Source organism: Eutrigla gurnardus, assembly GCF_963514095.1.
Source record: "Eutrigla gurnardus genome assembly, chromosome: 3".
Lineage (NCBI taxonomy): Eukaryota > Metazoa > Chordata > Actinopteri > Perciformes > Triglidae > Eutrigla > Eutrigla gurnardus.
Window position 1 is genome coordinate 8,734,991 of NC_139917.1, and position 13,626 is coordinate 8,748,616.

At 44.2% G+C, this 13,626-nt stretch overlaps 1 protein-coding gene across 2 annotated transcripts; it reads right to left on the minus strand.

Moving 5' to 3' along the window:
- Window positions 1-433: 433 nt before the first annotated feature.
- On the minus strand, window positions 434-12,999 carry ldlrb (low density lipoprotein receptor b). 2 transcript variants are annotated; one of them, XM_084006458.1, is made up of 18 exons: window positions 12,728-12,999; window positions 8,544-8,669; window positions 8,068-8,190; window positions 6,955-7,332; window positions 6,628-6,750; window positions 5,881-6,000; window positions 5,474-5,596; window positions 5,218-5,346; window positions 4,931-5,102; window positions 4,554-4,781; window positions 4,329-4,447; window positions 4,066-4,205; window positions 3,515-3,656; window positions 3,270-3,422; window positions 2,981-3,181; window positions 2,342-2,416; window positions 2,048-2,208; window positions 434-1,938 (listed from the first exon to the last, which is right to left on the minus strand). In XM_084006458.1, the coding sequence occupies exons 1-18, from the start codon at window positions 12,807-12,809 to the stop codon at window positions 1,900-1,902; spliced, it is 2,634 nt and encodes an 877-aa protein (XP_083862584.1). In that variant the 5' UTR covers window positions 12,810-12,999; the 3' UTR covers window positions 434-1,899. The 2 variants fall into 2 exon arrangements, with proteins under 2 accessions (XP_083862584.1, XP_083862583.1); XM_084006457.1 differs by having other exon boundaries at window positions 2,981-3,184.
- Between the last annotated feature and the right edge of the window lie 627 nt (window positions 13,000-13,626).

Here is a 13,626-nt window from a genome sequence, read left to right on the forward strand (position 1 = left end):
AAATCATAGAAGAATCAGAACTTCCAATTCATGTTAAGCAGCAAAATCTTTCCCTTTAACCTGCTACTAACACCAAAGGGTGAAACCGGCAGACGATTAAAATGGGAGGAAACACATTTGTGTGTCATCTCAGCCACAAGAACATCAAATTCCCCGTAACAGATCTCTGATGGTGGTATGTTTAAAGCACTCATCCTTGCTGCAGAGAGCAGCGGCAACGTTTCCAGGCAACGTGACAATAAACGGGTTTCATGGACATCCATTGTACCAAGAATAGTCAGCTCAGAGAGCTCTGGAAGACATTCAATGCTGGGTTTATATCCGGTGTTCTAATATAATCTAACCATCAGGCTGGATGAGACTGTTTCGTCCACGTTGAGTTCAGTCATGATACAACTTTGTAGGAAAAAAACGATGCCATACAAGGTTTGAAAAGAATGTTTCTTTTATTAAAAAAAGACCAACGCAACCAAAAACAAACAATGTGCATTAACAAGCGGGCTGTTGGGCGTCAATCCTCATCTGTTCGTACATTTTGCTTCTTTGCACACGACCGTATGTGCCTTAATGTCACAGTGAAAACAATAAAAGTCATGGTAACAGAAAAGCTGAAGCAGAATAAATTAATTCACCAATGTATCGCTGAAAAAGAAACAAGCAATTGTGTCGAGAACAAAGAGAGCTTATTCAGCATTTCTCTGTAACTGTAGCACTGCGCCAGAGTAGCGACTCATACTTGATGTTTCGCCCACAAAACTGAACAGTTGCCTGAAGTTTTGACTGATCATAAGTTAAATAACAGCTGTACAATGGGATGTTTAGACTGGATTTGCTGGAACAAAAACAATACGGCGTAGTAGGTGATCACATATAGTATTACTGTACAGACAATCACATATTCCATAAATAAATAAAGGAATTTCTTATATATTTACATTTCTTGATTAAAATTTACAAATGTAAAAAAAGGCAACACCAGAGTGAACTTAAAGAGAGTTTCACAAAAATATTTACAGGAATTATTTACAGTGTTATGATAAGTAATCACCTACAATCAATCAATCTACCGAACCATCTTGCATTTAAAAAAAAAAAAGAGATAGTTTTCTTTGTTTTGGTTGACTTAAAAAAACTCAGCAGCTTTTCCATTTACAATGTAAACCGTCTGTGACACACTCCAGACGCGTGTTTGAAGATGGGAAAATGAAAAAAATAAAAAGCATGAGAGCGCCGATTTAAATGGAGCTTACATGTGAGACATGACGGATGATGGAGCCAACTACATGTGCAACCCTGCAGCCAGGAGAAGAGAAGGCTGCGTGGACCTAAAGCACTGAATACCACAGAAACCGGTCTGAAAGGTAGAGGGTTCATAAGGCATTATGCACACCCAATTATAACTCTCCTATATTACCAGCGTCGGTGAAGGCACACACATGAGCGTTAAGACAATATAGGGCAGGCTTTTTAAGTTAAACATTTTAACTAGTGACTTTCTGTTAGGTGCATTTTATCAATATACTGAGGTGATCATGTGTTCAGATAGCTTCAAGAGTCATGGCTCTGGGATTAAGAACATCATCTACTGAAACCTTGCAATAGTCCTTCATTTTGAAACCATTCTGTGGTCTAAATGGCTTCCTGCAGTTCTGCTCTATTTCGTTATACTAAAGTTTCAAAGATCATCTTTTTTTTCAGCACTTTCTTCAGACTTGGACGGCACAGTGCTGAGGTCAGAAACATAAGCCACAAAATGAGCTCACTGGTAGGGGTGGGTGAGGTGGGGGGATGTTAAGCAGCAGCAGTAGAAAAAAAAGGGCCTCTGTTGCTTCACTTTGGAAAAGAAATCACTTCAAATACACCTAGAGTCTTCTTCATCTTCATGCATCTTCATTTATGTCATGCAACATCCATGTCCTCCATGCTCAGCATTTGCCTCTGCAAAAAAAATTAACATTGAATCAGCAAAGTGTTAAAAGTCCATACTTCGTCTATTTTTAGAGACTTCCTTTCATGAGCAATTAAGTGAGGTGGTAAGTGAAGATACCTGAGGATAAACGTAGCCCTCAGAGCTGTTCCTGCAGATGTGTAGCTCATCCTCTGTGGTTTTCTGATACACCGGGTTATCAAAGTGGATGGTGTTGGTGTTCTTCAGACGCCAGTGTCTCCATAGCAACACTGCTCCAAAGACCAGCAGGGACATGACCACTGCAGAGCAAAGGGGGAGTTGAAGGTCACTCAGGAGTAATGGAAGTGAATGCAGATGTCAGCCCTTTAAAGTTGAATGTGTGAGTATGCTGTGATGAACGAGAGCCACGGAGAGTTGAAATGTAGAACTTACGTATTGGTAGTATGACGTAGAGGGCGATAGGCTGGGATGAAGGCGCTTCTTTGGGCAAGGCTGCCAATCTGTTACCTGAAAAATAAGTGAATACAATATAACCGTTTTCTTTATATAATTCTATAGCCTCGGCTATAGCCTAATAGTGTACAAACACAGATCATTCTGACCCACTGCTGCCTTTGAGCTGTTTACTGATCTTATCACTGGCCACACAAAGTAACCTCTCCTGATGCATGCTGGGAAGTGTCTGTTGTATGTCAGGAGACCAAAAATATAGTTTCAACAGTGTAACCACAGTTTGAAATCATCAAACTACGGTAAGTATGTTAAACTGCAGGTAACCATAACAACAATACAACCTCACTGGTGATAAGTGACGGGTAAGCTGGCTACAAACTATCTTTATTTAGGACAACATTCTTATAGGCACTCTTTGAGGCTTTACTCAGGCACAGCAATGTTAAAGACTGATGTCAGCATGCTAACAAGCTCACGATGCTAACATACAACAATTACATGACACATTGTCATCCGTTAAGCTTAGCTTCCCTTTTCCATGGCCATATAATATATATAAAGGACAATGAAGTGCTGTGACCGTTATTTTGCAATGACTTCATTACACCCTTCCTGTACCTTGAGCAGTGGCGGCAGGCTGCTCTGTGCTCTGCTGGCTAGATGAGGTAGTTGTGGGGTTTTTGGTAGCTCTGGTGGTGGTGGTGGTTGTAGTAGTGGTGGTAGGGACAGGCTGCCTGGATGTTGTAGCAGGCTTGGCGCTCGGAGCTTTGGGCAGGAGCGGTGCACCAGTTTTGTTTTCTGCCGGAGGGGCAACTGAGGCTGCTGGGAAAGTAAGCATAAGGGTTACCTTCATGATTCAAGGTTAAATTTCAGGTTACTTGTAGTGCCACGTGTGGATGACACCTACCTGCCACACATTTCCTCATGTCAGGGCCCATGGTCATGTTGTCAGGACAGGCACAGGTGTATTTAGGAGAGTGCTGGTTGATAAACGGGGCAGGGAGGCACAGAAACTCACATCCTCCATTCATGCTGTTGCTCTCTCTGCACCAGTTTGTGCCTAAAAGAGAGAAAGGTGAGAAAGAAGCATTAGGAATCATCATACGGCCTTGTTTGTAATGGCAGCTCTCCCACCGGATGATGCTTCTGTACCGATTGGCTGCTTGAGGTTGTGGTACAGTATGATGTCCTCTGGCTGGTACAGGTCCGTCGCCAGCAGAGTGATCTCCTTCCCGGTCAGGCGGTTGGCACTGAAAACGGCATTGTTGGTCATGTCTGTCCAAAACACTTTCTCCTGTTAAGAAGAGAAATGCAGCTTGAGTAATAGAGTTAAACAACATTGACTTTGTTCAATTAATTCATCATTTGCTTATGTTTCTCAAACACAAATGGATTAATGAATTAGCACCACTAATCCAAGTGCACACTCAGCTCTGGCTTAATGCTTAAACCATTTCAGCTGGATAACACCCGCCATGAACTGGATTACTGACTGACTTGAAATACAGCAGGTAAGTAGATTGAGGTGATTTATGTGTTTAGTTGAGGATTAGATTCATATATATTCATAGATATTAATGACAGAACCCATTTCCCCAGGGAAATCATATGTTAATAATTTTGACCTCAATTGTTCATTCTTTCAACTACCCATTAAATGACCTTTACTTCCATCTAGGAATACAACGGCTTCCATCACTAACCTCAAAGACGGTCAAAGAGACGGGGTGGGAGAGCTTGTCCTCGTTGAAAATGAGACTGTGTCGTGTCCCTCCGTTCACGTCGATGCTGGACAGAGTGTGCATCTTGGAGTCCACCCAGTACAGCCGCTGGTTGACCATGTCTGTCCGGAGGGAGACGGGAACACACCAGGATCCATTAGAGATATTTGACTGGTCAATATGACTGTGTGCTCATTATACAGTTTCAATGGATTTTATTGGTGCTCCCATGACATTCTGCTTACCAAGGGTGATGCCATTGGGCCACATGATGTTATCCGTTACCAAGGCAACGCGATTCGCTCCATTCAACCCGCTCTTCTCTATCTTGGCTTGGTCACCCCAGTCCGTCCAGTACATAAAGCTGAAGAGGACAAAAAGAAAACATTTAAAAAATAGAAACTCCAGGTGAAGCCAAATTACACGAATCCGTCCCACATCACCGCCTGCTGTCTGAAACGGTCACTTACTTATTTACAGGGTCGACTGTGATGGCTCTTGGCTTCTGCAGGTTTTCTGTGATCAGGCTCTTTCTTTTGCTGCCGTCCGTCGTTGCCACAGAGATAGACTTCAAAACGCTGTCAGTCCAGTAGATGTTGCCATGGATCCAATCCACCGCAATGCCCTCTGGGGCCTCAATGGCACTGCCAATTACTACAGAGTGGTAGGAGGAGTTACCGGCCACGTCTATCTTGGAGCTGTGGGAAGGCAGACAATGGTGGAGACTTTCAATTTAGATGTATAGATATGGGTTTCAAATCAAGTTACATATACGGTTTACAGATAATCAAATCTCCCCTCGACAGAGAGGCACAGAAACAGAACGGTGAAGTTTAGTCTCTCTAACCTGTAGATTTTCTTCAGGGACAGGTCGGACCAGAAGATCATCTTGTTCGGCATGTCCATGTCCAGAGCCACAGCGTTCTTCAGCTGGGGGATCAGACGGACGTACTCGCTGCGGTCCACCATCATCTTCCTCACCTCGTGTCTATTGGTGAAGAAGAGGGTGGCTACAGTGCCTGGAGGAAACAGAAGAGAAGGGATGAAAACATCAGACAGCACAACAAATCTAGGTCATAATGGCAGCTACTCTTGAGAGCAAACACTGAGTACAGGCTCTCTTTCAAACATTACCTGATTCAGCCCTGCATGTCTTGCTTATGGGGTCGATCTCGTAGCCCTCCTTGCAATCACACTTGTAGCTGCCAGGCAGGTTGATGCAGATCTGACTGCAAGTGTCCGGCTCAGCACATTCATCAATGTCTGCAGGTGGAGGAACAGAAGGTCAAGTTTCTCCAGTTTCATTCAAATATATGTCCATGAACCAAAGCTGGTCACAGCCGACCTCTCAAACAGACCCAAACTGAATGGCCAGACTCCCTCCTCTCACCTTCACAGGTCTTCCTGTCCATCTGCAGGCTGTATCCGGCAGGGCAGGAGCAGTTGTAGCCAACCTTCAGGTCGTTGCAGAAATGGGAGCATCCGCCATTTGCAGTCATGCACTCATTGTTGTCTGTGAAGACGCAGATACACGAGAGCTTACACAGTATTCATGAAAACTTTTTTCCTAACCGTAGCTCAAGTCGACGTTGAACTCGCTTATTCAAACCACAAACGTTCTTGGCGAGCTTGGCTGCTTGGCGAGCTGTTATAAATCATATTTTCCAGGCTGTGATGTGGGTTCCCTATTTCTACGCGCCCCAACCGGGCCTGAGTGGGTATAACCAAAATGTGAAACACTTCCTGGTCTGATGAGTTTTGGCTGTTGGGTGGATGGTAAAATAAGACTTCACTTACAACACTCCATAGGTTCGTCGGACAAGTCCCTGCAGTCGTTCAGGCGGTTGCACACTTTCTCCATGCCGATACACTCCCCGCTGCCACACTTGAACTTCCTGGGGCCTTCACATACATGTTCTGTGGAGAACAACAAGGAAGTGTGAATTTAACAGTAACAACGACTTTTCCATGAGTCTTAAGGCATCAAACTCACTGAAAGCATCAGGCGCTCGCGTTTTGGAGTGCACCTACTGTTTTAAATGGCTGAACACACACCTAAAGTGTTAATTTAAACTGCTTTGGCACGCAGGTGGTGGAGTGGTTAGAGTGTATGCCATGTACGCACGTACATACGCAGCCGACCCCGGTTCGAGTCCCGGCCAGAGGTCACACCCCCCTCTCTCTCCTTTCTTTCCTATCTGCCCACTGCTAATAAATGTTGCTGGTGGTAGATCACATCACTACTTAATGTAAATTTCATTTGTAACTGCTTGTGTTCTCTCTGCAGGAAAGTGTCAGTGCTCAGCCAAAGGTCATGTATGAGGGAAGAGATTTGCCTTCCATCTTATGTATCATGTGATGCCTATTTCACATTAGTTAAATAGTTAAACTTTCATTCATATCAATCATTTTAAAATGAGGTGTTGGGGTGTCTGTTATATGCAAAAAGGAGAACGATTCAATTATCGCTTTCAGTGCGTTTGGGCCTGAGAGGAAGAAATCTATATATCTGTATACAGTTAAGTGCGTGGATGAAACAGTCACCTATGTGGCAGCCAATTTCATCACTGAGGTCCCTGCAGTCATGAACTCTGTCACATTGGCGGCTGCCATGGATACAAGTCCCGTCATTACACTGGAAATTATCTGGGGGACAAGTAGGATGGCCTAGAAAAAGAAGACAAATGGATAAAATCAAAATCATGAGACAGAGAGACCTGGGAAGAAGACTTAGATGAGAAAATCCATGCCAACAGGCTTTATTGGGGAGCTTGTGTCAATATTGATGATACTGAGCAAGAGGACATTGTGTATGCTCCAACATCTGCTAGGCTTCTTTTAAAGAAAAACACTCCAAGAAAGCCAACTCACTGCAGTTGGCCTCGTCCGATCGATCCAGGCAGTCGATGCCTCCGTCACACCTCCAGCTGCCGTGGATACAGTCCCCGTTGGCACACTGGAACTCGTGGACGCCGCAGTGCACCGGCGTCTTCTCTGACTGCCGCCCCGCACAGTTCTCCGGCCACTCGTCAGACCCATCAGCACAGTCCTTGTCTCCATCGCAGCGCCACAGGGCCGGCACGCACACCGAGTTGTTGCACTGGAAGGAACGTGGGCTGCAAGTGGGTTTGTGGCAGGAAGCCTCATCTGAGCCGTCGGAGCAGTCGTTGTCGCTGTCGCAGACATAGGAGGTGGATACACACTGGCCATTGGAGCAGCGGAACTCGTCAGCGCTGCACTGTTTGGCCGCTGTGGTGAGGCAGGAGACGAGTTAATGTGATGTTAAGCAGACGTGAAATCCATGACAAAAAAAAACACAATGTAGATTTAAGAATTGATACTTATCATTGTTACTATATGACACATTTACAAATATTATCTGGATGTCAGGACCCAGTGTTTTATTGTATGTTGTTGTGCTGCTCTGATACTTACATCTTATATGAAACATTAATTCCTGTATGACATCATACTCCAGTAGGCAAAAATCAGATAATCCCTTCTTTTCACAATGCTGATGTTTTTCTATCTATTATGTTTTCATTGTTTGTGAAGCTCAAATATTCTATATAAGATATTCAGAGCATTAATCTAGCAGAAAGCAACTATTTTCTATATAAACATGGAAGAGTAATGACAACCTGAGTTGAGAAAGAAAGTCTCTCTCCCTCTGTGTGTGTTGTAAGCCCAAATGTCTCTGTGCTTTGTTTACATTTAGTGCATGTTAGCATCCCCCACTGGCTAGCTCAAGGCCACGGCTCTGGACCACGTTGCAGCGTTGTCATGGAAGCATAGCACCGACCCTCCGGTCCCCCTCCGGTAACCACTGTTAGCTCAGTCAGCACCATTAACCTAGTTTCCACTGTTAGCACCGTTAGCCGCAAGCATGCGGAGAGCCGTGTGGATGCTCTATGCTCCAAGTTTCCAATTTAGCTACTTTAAGTCTGTTGTGAAGAGTGTGAAATAACTAGAAATAAAACGTACTGCAGTTGCTCTCGTCCGCTCCGTTGTCACACTCCGCTCTGCCGTCACAGTGCCAGCCTGCCGGTATACACTGGTTCCTGGGAAGGCCGCAGCTGAACTCAGACTGCAGACATGTTTTGGTTGCTGGGGACAGGAAACAGGAAGTATGACTGAAGTGACCTCATCACCTTGAGCGGGTTATGGAGATAATGGTTCTTTCAAATGTTGTAATAAGAGTAAGAATTACTTGATTAATCTATTAGTAAATTGTCAGAAAATAAAATGTGATAAAATCAATAAACAATTCTGAAAATGTATTGTTTTCTTGTAGACATTTAAAGTAAAAAAAACAACCATTTATTCAGGAATTCGGTGACAGATTAACGTATAGTGAAAATAATCCCTGGTTGCAGTCCTATTGAAGTGTATTCATCTTATCTTAATGTTCAAGTTAATGTTAGATCAAACCTGCACATCTGAGTGGTGAAATGACTTACCACAGGTTGCAGGAAGTTCATCGGTTCCATCACCACAGTCGTCGGTTCCATCACAAATCCACCGACGGGTGATGCACCTCCCATTTGCACACTTTAACTGAGTGGAGCTGCATGTAAAGGCTGCATCTGTGAGTGATTTAAAAACGACATTGTTCAGCGTGACATGAGGACAAACAACTGACATTATCGGCATTTACTGCTCAATTTACACTTCCCTACTTGTGAGCCGCTTGTGGTAACGTGAGCTTGTGTCAACACAACAAGCTGGTATCATTGGGAGGGAAATAATTAACTGAAAATGATACACAGGACCAGGAATGGCTACTGAAGGCCGCTGCCGCTCAGATAACTGACAGCCACACCCTTTACTCTTTGCTTAACTGTGTGGTTCCCCGACTCATGTCGGAAGAAGATATGAAGTAATACGACGTTAATGTTAAGTATTTGGACGGAAGGGGTCCTTCCTATTGTTTTCTGTTTTACAGAGGAAACACAAAACAGTTAAACTTTTTTTTTTATTTCACTTCACTAATAACGTCATTTAAAAAACAAAAAATGAATAAAGAAAAAAAAAAAGACATGGAGATTGAGTGAAGAGAAAATAATACATGAAAGTAGTGTGTGTGTGTGTGTGTCTGTGTGTGTGTGTGTTTATGTATATATATATATATATATATATATATATATATCTACAGCTACCCGATAAAGCAACCATACTGTAATGAAAAGCAGGTGGAACTCAACTTCACACCTCTGTCACTGGTTGCTTTCACACATTTCTGGGATGGAACAGGACTCATATAATCATATAAGGACTCATTTTGTCATATAAGTGGCAGCTGCCTCACTACTCAGCTTGGTGTTTGAAAGTTTGAACTGGCATGACCTTAGGTTGACCCCGGGCTAAGAAGTCTTGCTGATCACACCTCGATGAACCCACCAGTCAGAGCAAAGGAGGGCATCAACATCAAAACCCACAAAGACCCCTGGCACTCAAGTGAGCATCATCCTCCCTCACCTCTTTCCTCTGACCTGGAGGCTGGGCCACGACAGACTATCCCTTTAAGACAATACAAGGGAGGAGTTGAACAATCACACCACTGGTTGCTGATTGGTACAATCCTTCTAACAGCATCGCCACGGTGACCCTCAGCCTGAGGCGGAGCTTCTAAACACAAGCAAGTCTGTCAAGTGGAGTGTGTCAATGAGCGATGACAGCCCGGTGCAGGTCTGATGGATTATGATAGACTGGTGATTCAGGAGATTGTAAAATAAGGAGACGATGCTTTCTCAACACTGGGCTTGCCACTGAGAGTCACTTCCCTCCTGCTTCGAAAGAGAAAAAACACGGAAACAAAACCGATTCTCAACTTTTTTTAATTCTTGGGAACATTAGACCCTTGACGGTTTGACTAATTGAGGGGAAAACTAGAGCGGCTCTTCCCATGTATTCCAATCTCACATGTTCCGGGAAAACACACACAAACTACCACACACATGGCAGGGAGACCAGGCGTAGATTCCAGGAATAGGGTTTCCAAAGCCCTCTCCAGCTGTTCCTGAAGATATGCGGTGACTATAATCAGTGAAAAAAAGCCACTCGCTCACTTTTCCTTCTTGAGAATTGCTCATTCATTCCAGTCGCAGAGGAGGAAGCAAAAGTGGGTCAAACACCGACCTCCAAACTCACAACCGGGTCTCTGAGCACGGGCCGTTAACTTCACAGGCCCATGTTTTCATTTTCCACTGCCAGTCTTCCCCACTGCCTCCACATATGGGTCACGGGCCTCCCACCAATACTGTTCAGCAAGAGGGGGTTTCCTTTAACTCTTTACAGGAAGTCTTTTCTGTGCTGAAATGCTGGGGTTTTCTTCGGCCAATGAAGAGGATATTAGTTATTCACTGTTTCTGTATTTTTAAATCGTCAATATTTATTTTAAGATACTGCATCAAATTTGACTAATAGTCCAATTTAGCACTTTTAAATTGTTGTCCAGCATATTTTTGGTATTTACACCCACAGTGTGAATCTGACAACCGGCTAATTTAAGTACCATCACTCACACACACACACACACACACACACACACACACACACACACACACACACACACACACACACACACACACACACACACACACACACACACACACACACACACACACACACACACACACACGCCAAACTGTGACGATTCACTCCGAAATGTATGCAAACTCATTCTTGTTTGACGGCAGAAACTGGTGGACTGAAAGGCAGATACTCACATGAGGTTAGACAGGTCGTCATCACTACGCTGCGTGACAACAACCCCCCTTTGTGTGACTACATGTGACCATGTCCATTAACAATGCGTTCCTGTCTTTTTATGGCAAATGCATGGAGTCCACACACACACACAACAAAACCCTTCACAAAGAGGTGTGTTTATTTACTCAAACATAAACCCAGCAGTTAATAAATAACCATGATGCTTATGTGCACCAGGAGGCAGCCACTTCTGCTTCGGATCTTGTAAAGGTTTGATAATCTGCAAATTCACAGAGGACGCTGGGTAATGATTTAATGAACAGTGGTAGCTGTGGACGTTCATTCATTCCTACATGCCAAAAACGTATCTTACCCTCTTAGTTAAAGACTAAAGACCATACTTTGAATTTAAGACTTGATAATCAGATCTCATCTGCAGACGTATCAAACTGCTGCACATTTCCACTGTAGCTTTTACTTGATGTCATAATCTTACGGTTGCAGCCGTCTAATTGTACAGCACACCAGAGAGGTATTTCTAAATGACTAGATGAAAGCGCTGTCTTTGTGAGTCACCACAGTCCGCAGTTTAGTCTCCCAACAAACTGTCCTACGGTGCACGGCCTCATTTCAGGAGTATTCTAAACACAAAGTGAATTCATAAAAAGCCCACGTGAGTATTTCCCTCCAGCACCCAGCCCCCCAAACACACACACACACACACACACACACACACACACATCCACACACACACACACACACACACACACACACACACACACACACACACACACACACACACACACACACACACACACCACTAGATCTGATGACTGGAAGCGAGGGCCATGCACTGGAAAAAAAAAAACGTTTAATCTGAAAAGCTCTTGGAGGAGAGTTGAGATTATCGGGGGATTTAGCCTACTAGCTGGCAGAAAGGCTGATTTTCTGCATACTGTTTGCCCCTTAAGGTCATCAGGTTCATTCAGTCACCGATTGATTTGTATACAAATAAATGGAAAATTGTAACTGTAATTTGTGGCTTGTGTTGATGATGTGGAGTACATTTTTATAGTCTATTATTCATTTTAGTGCCTCTCAATGAAGTATTATTACTTATGTAAAGCCCAAAACGCACAACTTGTGGGTCATATAATGTGTGACATTATAGCCTATGATATATTACATTTACCTAAAAGAAGCCAAAACAAGGCACAAATACAAGCAATTTTCTCTGTCATCATGACGTGATACTGTTGCCCATATTTGGTCTTACTGTGCAGGGGAGAAGTTGAACAGCCCCGTACACACACACACACACACACACACAGACACATTTTTGGATAAACGTGTACAGCTTAAAGAAAAATGCAGATTTTCCAGCATCCCAGATGCTCCAGCGCGCCGCACACAGGATGGTGTGTTTTAGCCTCACCCTTTCTCGTTGACAACCGCCTGTTTGCGTTTGTTCCATCCCACCGAAACTTGAGCCCGGCCGGCAGCACGCTGCTGTTCGGTTGCATTCTTAGAGCGGAACAAACCAATCAATGCGCAGTGCGTAAATTCCATTCAAATACAGCCAAATTGTAAACCACACTCAATTTCTAATTATTTTATCATCCACGCCCTCAATGTAGTTATGACACTTTTTGAATGTACGCAGTTTCTTATCTAAGTATTTCCCCTCATTCAGCGGTCAGAAAACCATGGAAACATGGAATCATGGAAACCATAACATATATACTAGAGATATAAACAACCCTTAATGATGGAAAAAAACAAACATATTTCTTGCGAGGCATACACATTGATTCGTGGAATATGCTTGATATTTAATACGTGCAACCACAATGAATGAGCCTCGCCAACTTAGAAACACCGGTGCATCCCTCTGTGTGGTGAGAAAGGTACATAGGAAATCACATATTCTTACCTGCTTGAGGCGAGGAATGAATCAGCATCAGTAGAAAGCAACATGTGGACAGCCCGACGGGACCCCCCCACATCCCAAACATGTCTCGTCCTCCTTATGTGTCCTTATTTGACCGCTGAAGAAGAGTCAGGCAGATATGATGAGCGCGGATGTGGATGAGCGGGCGGCTTCACAGCAGGATATGTGCGTAAAAAGGCTCCGGATCAGAGGGAGAGGGCACACGGAGTCGGTCCGGCTGTGCGTAAAAGCAGCCTGGCAGCAAAATATTATGGGGTCCGAGTCACATCTGACGACTATCTAAGAGGCTGACAGGAGGGCGGGGCTAGAGCAGTGGTGTGATGTTTGAAAGTGGACCTGAGCACCGCCGGGGGGAGGAGCCACAGTGTTGCTGTATCACTGTGTGCACGTTTGCGTGCGTGCGCGTGTCGTCTTCCATCATCCCGTCATCCACCCATCTCTTCCTCGCAAGTGTGTGTGTGTGTGAGAGAGAGAGAGATACAAAGAGAGAGAGAGAGAGAGAGAGAGAGAGAGAGAGAGAGAGAGAGAGAGAGAGAGAGAGAGAGAGAGAGAGAATGAACAGAAGTGGAGAAAGTTGGAGACAGAAAGAACATCTTCCATCTAACTAGACATCTAGTGATGAGTCTCTGTGAGAAGAAGCACCTTAGTGATGTTTCAGCAGAGACCAAATGTCACAGAACCACAGTCACACCCTACAGTCAGGATCACTGTAAACGCTGCTTTTATGTGAAGAAACCACATGTGAGCATGTGCTCACACAGCAGCAGCAGCAGCAGCAGCAGGGGTTTGTGGGTAAACGAAAGGGTGAAGCGTAGGCCTACTGTAGTTTTGTTTCACACAGTGATGAGGCAAAACGTTCCCCGCAGCTACCAGACTCCCAT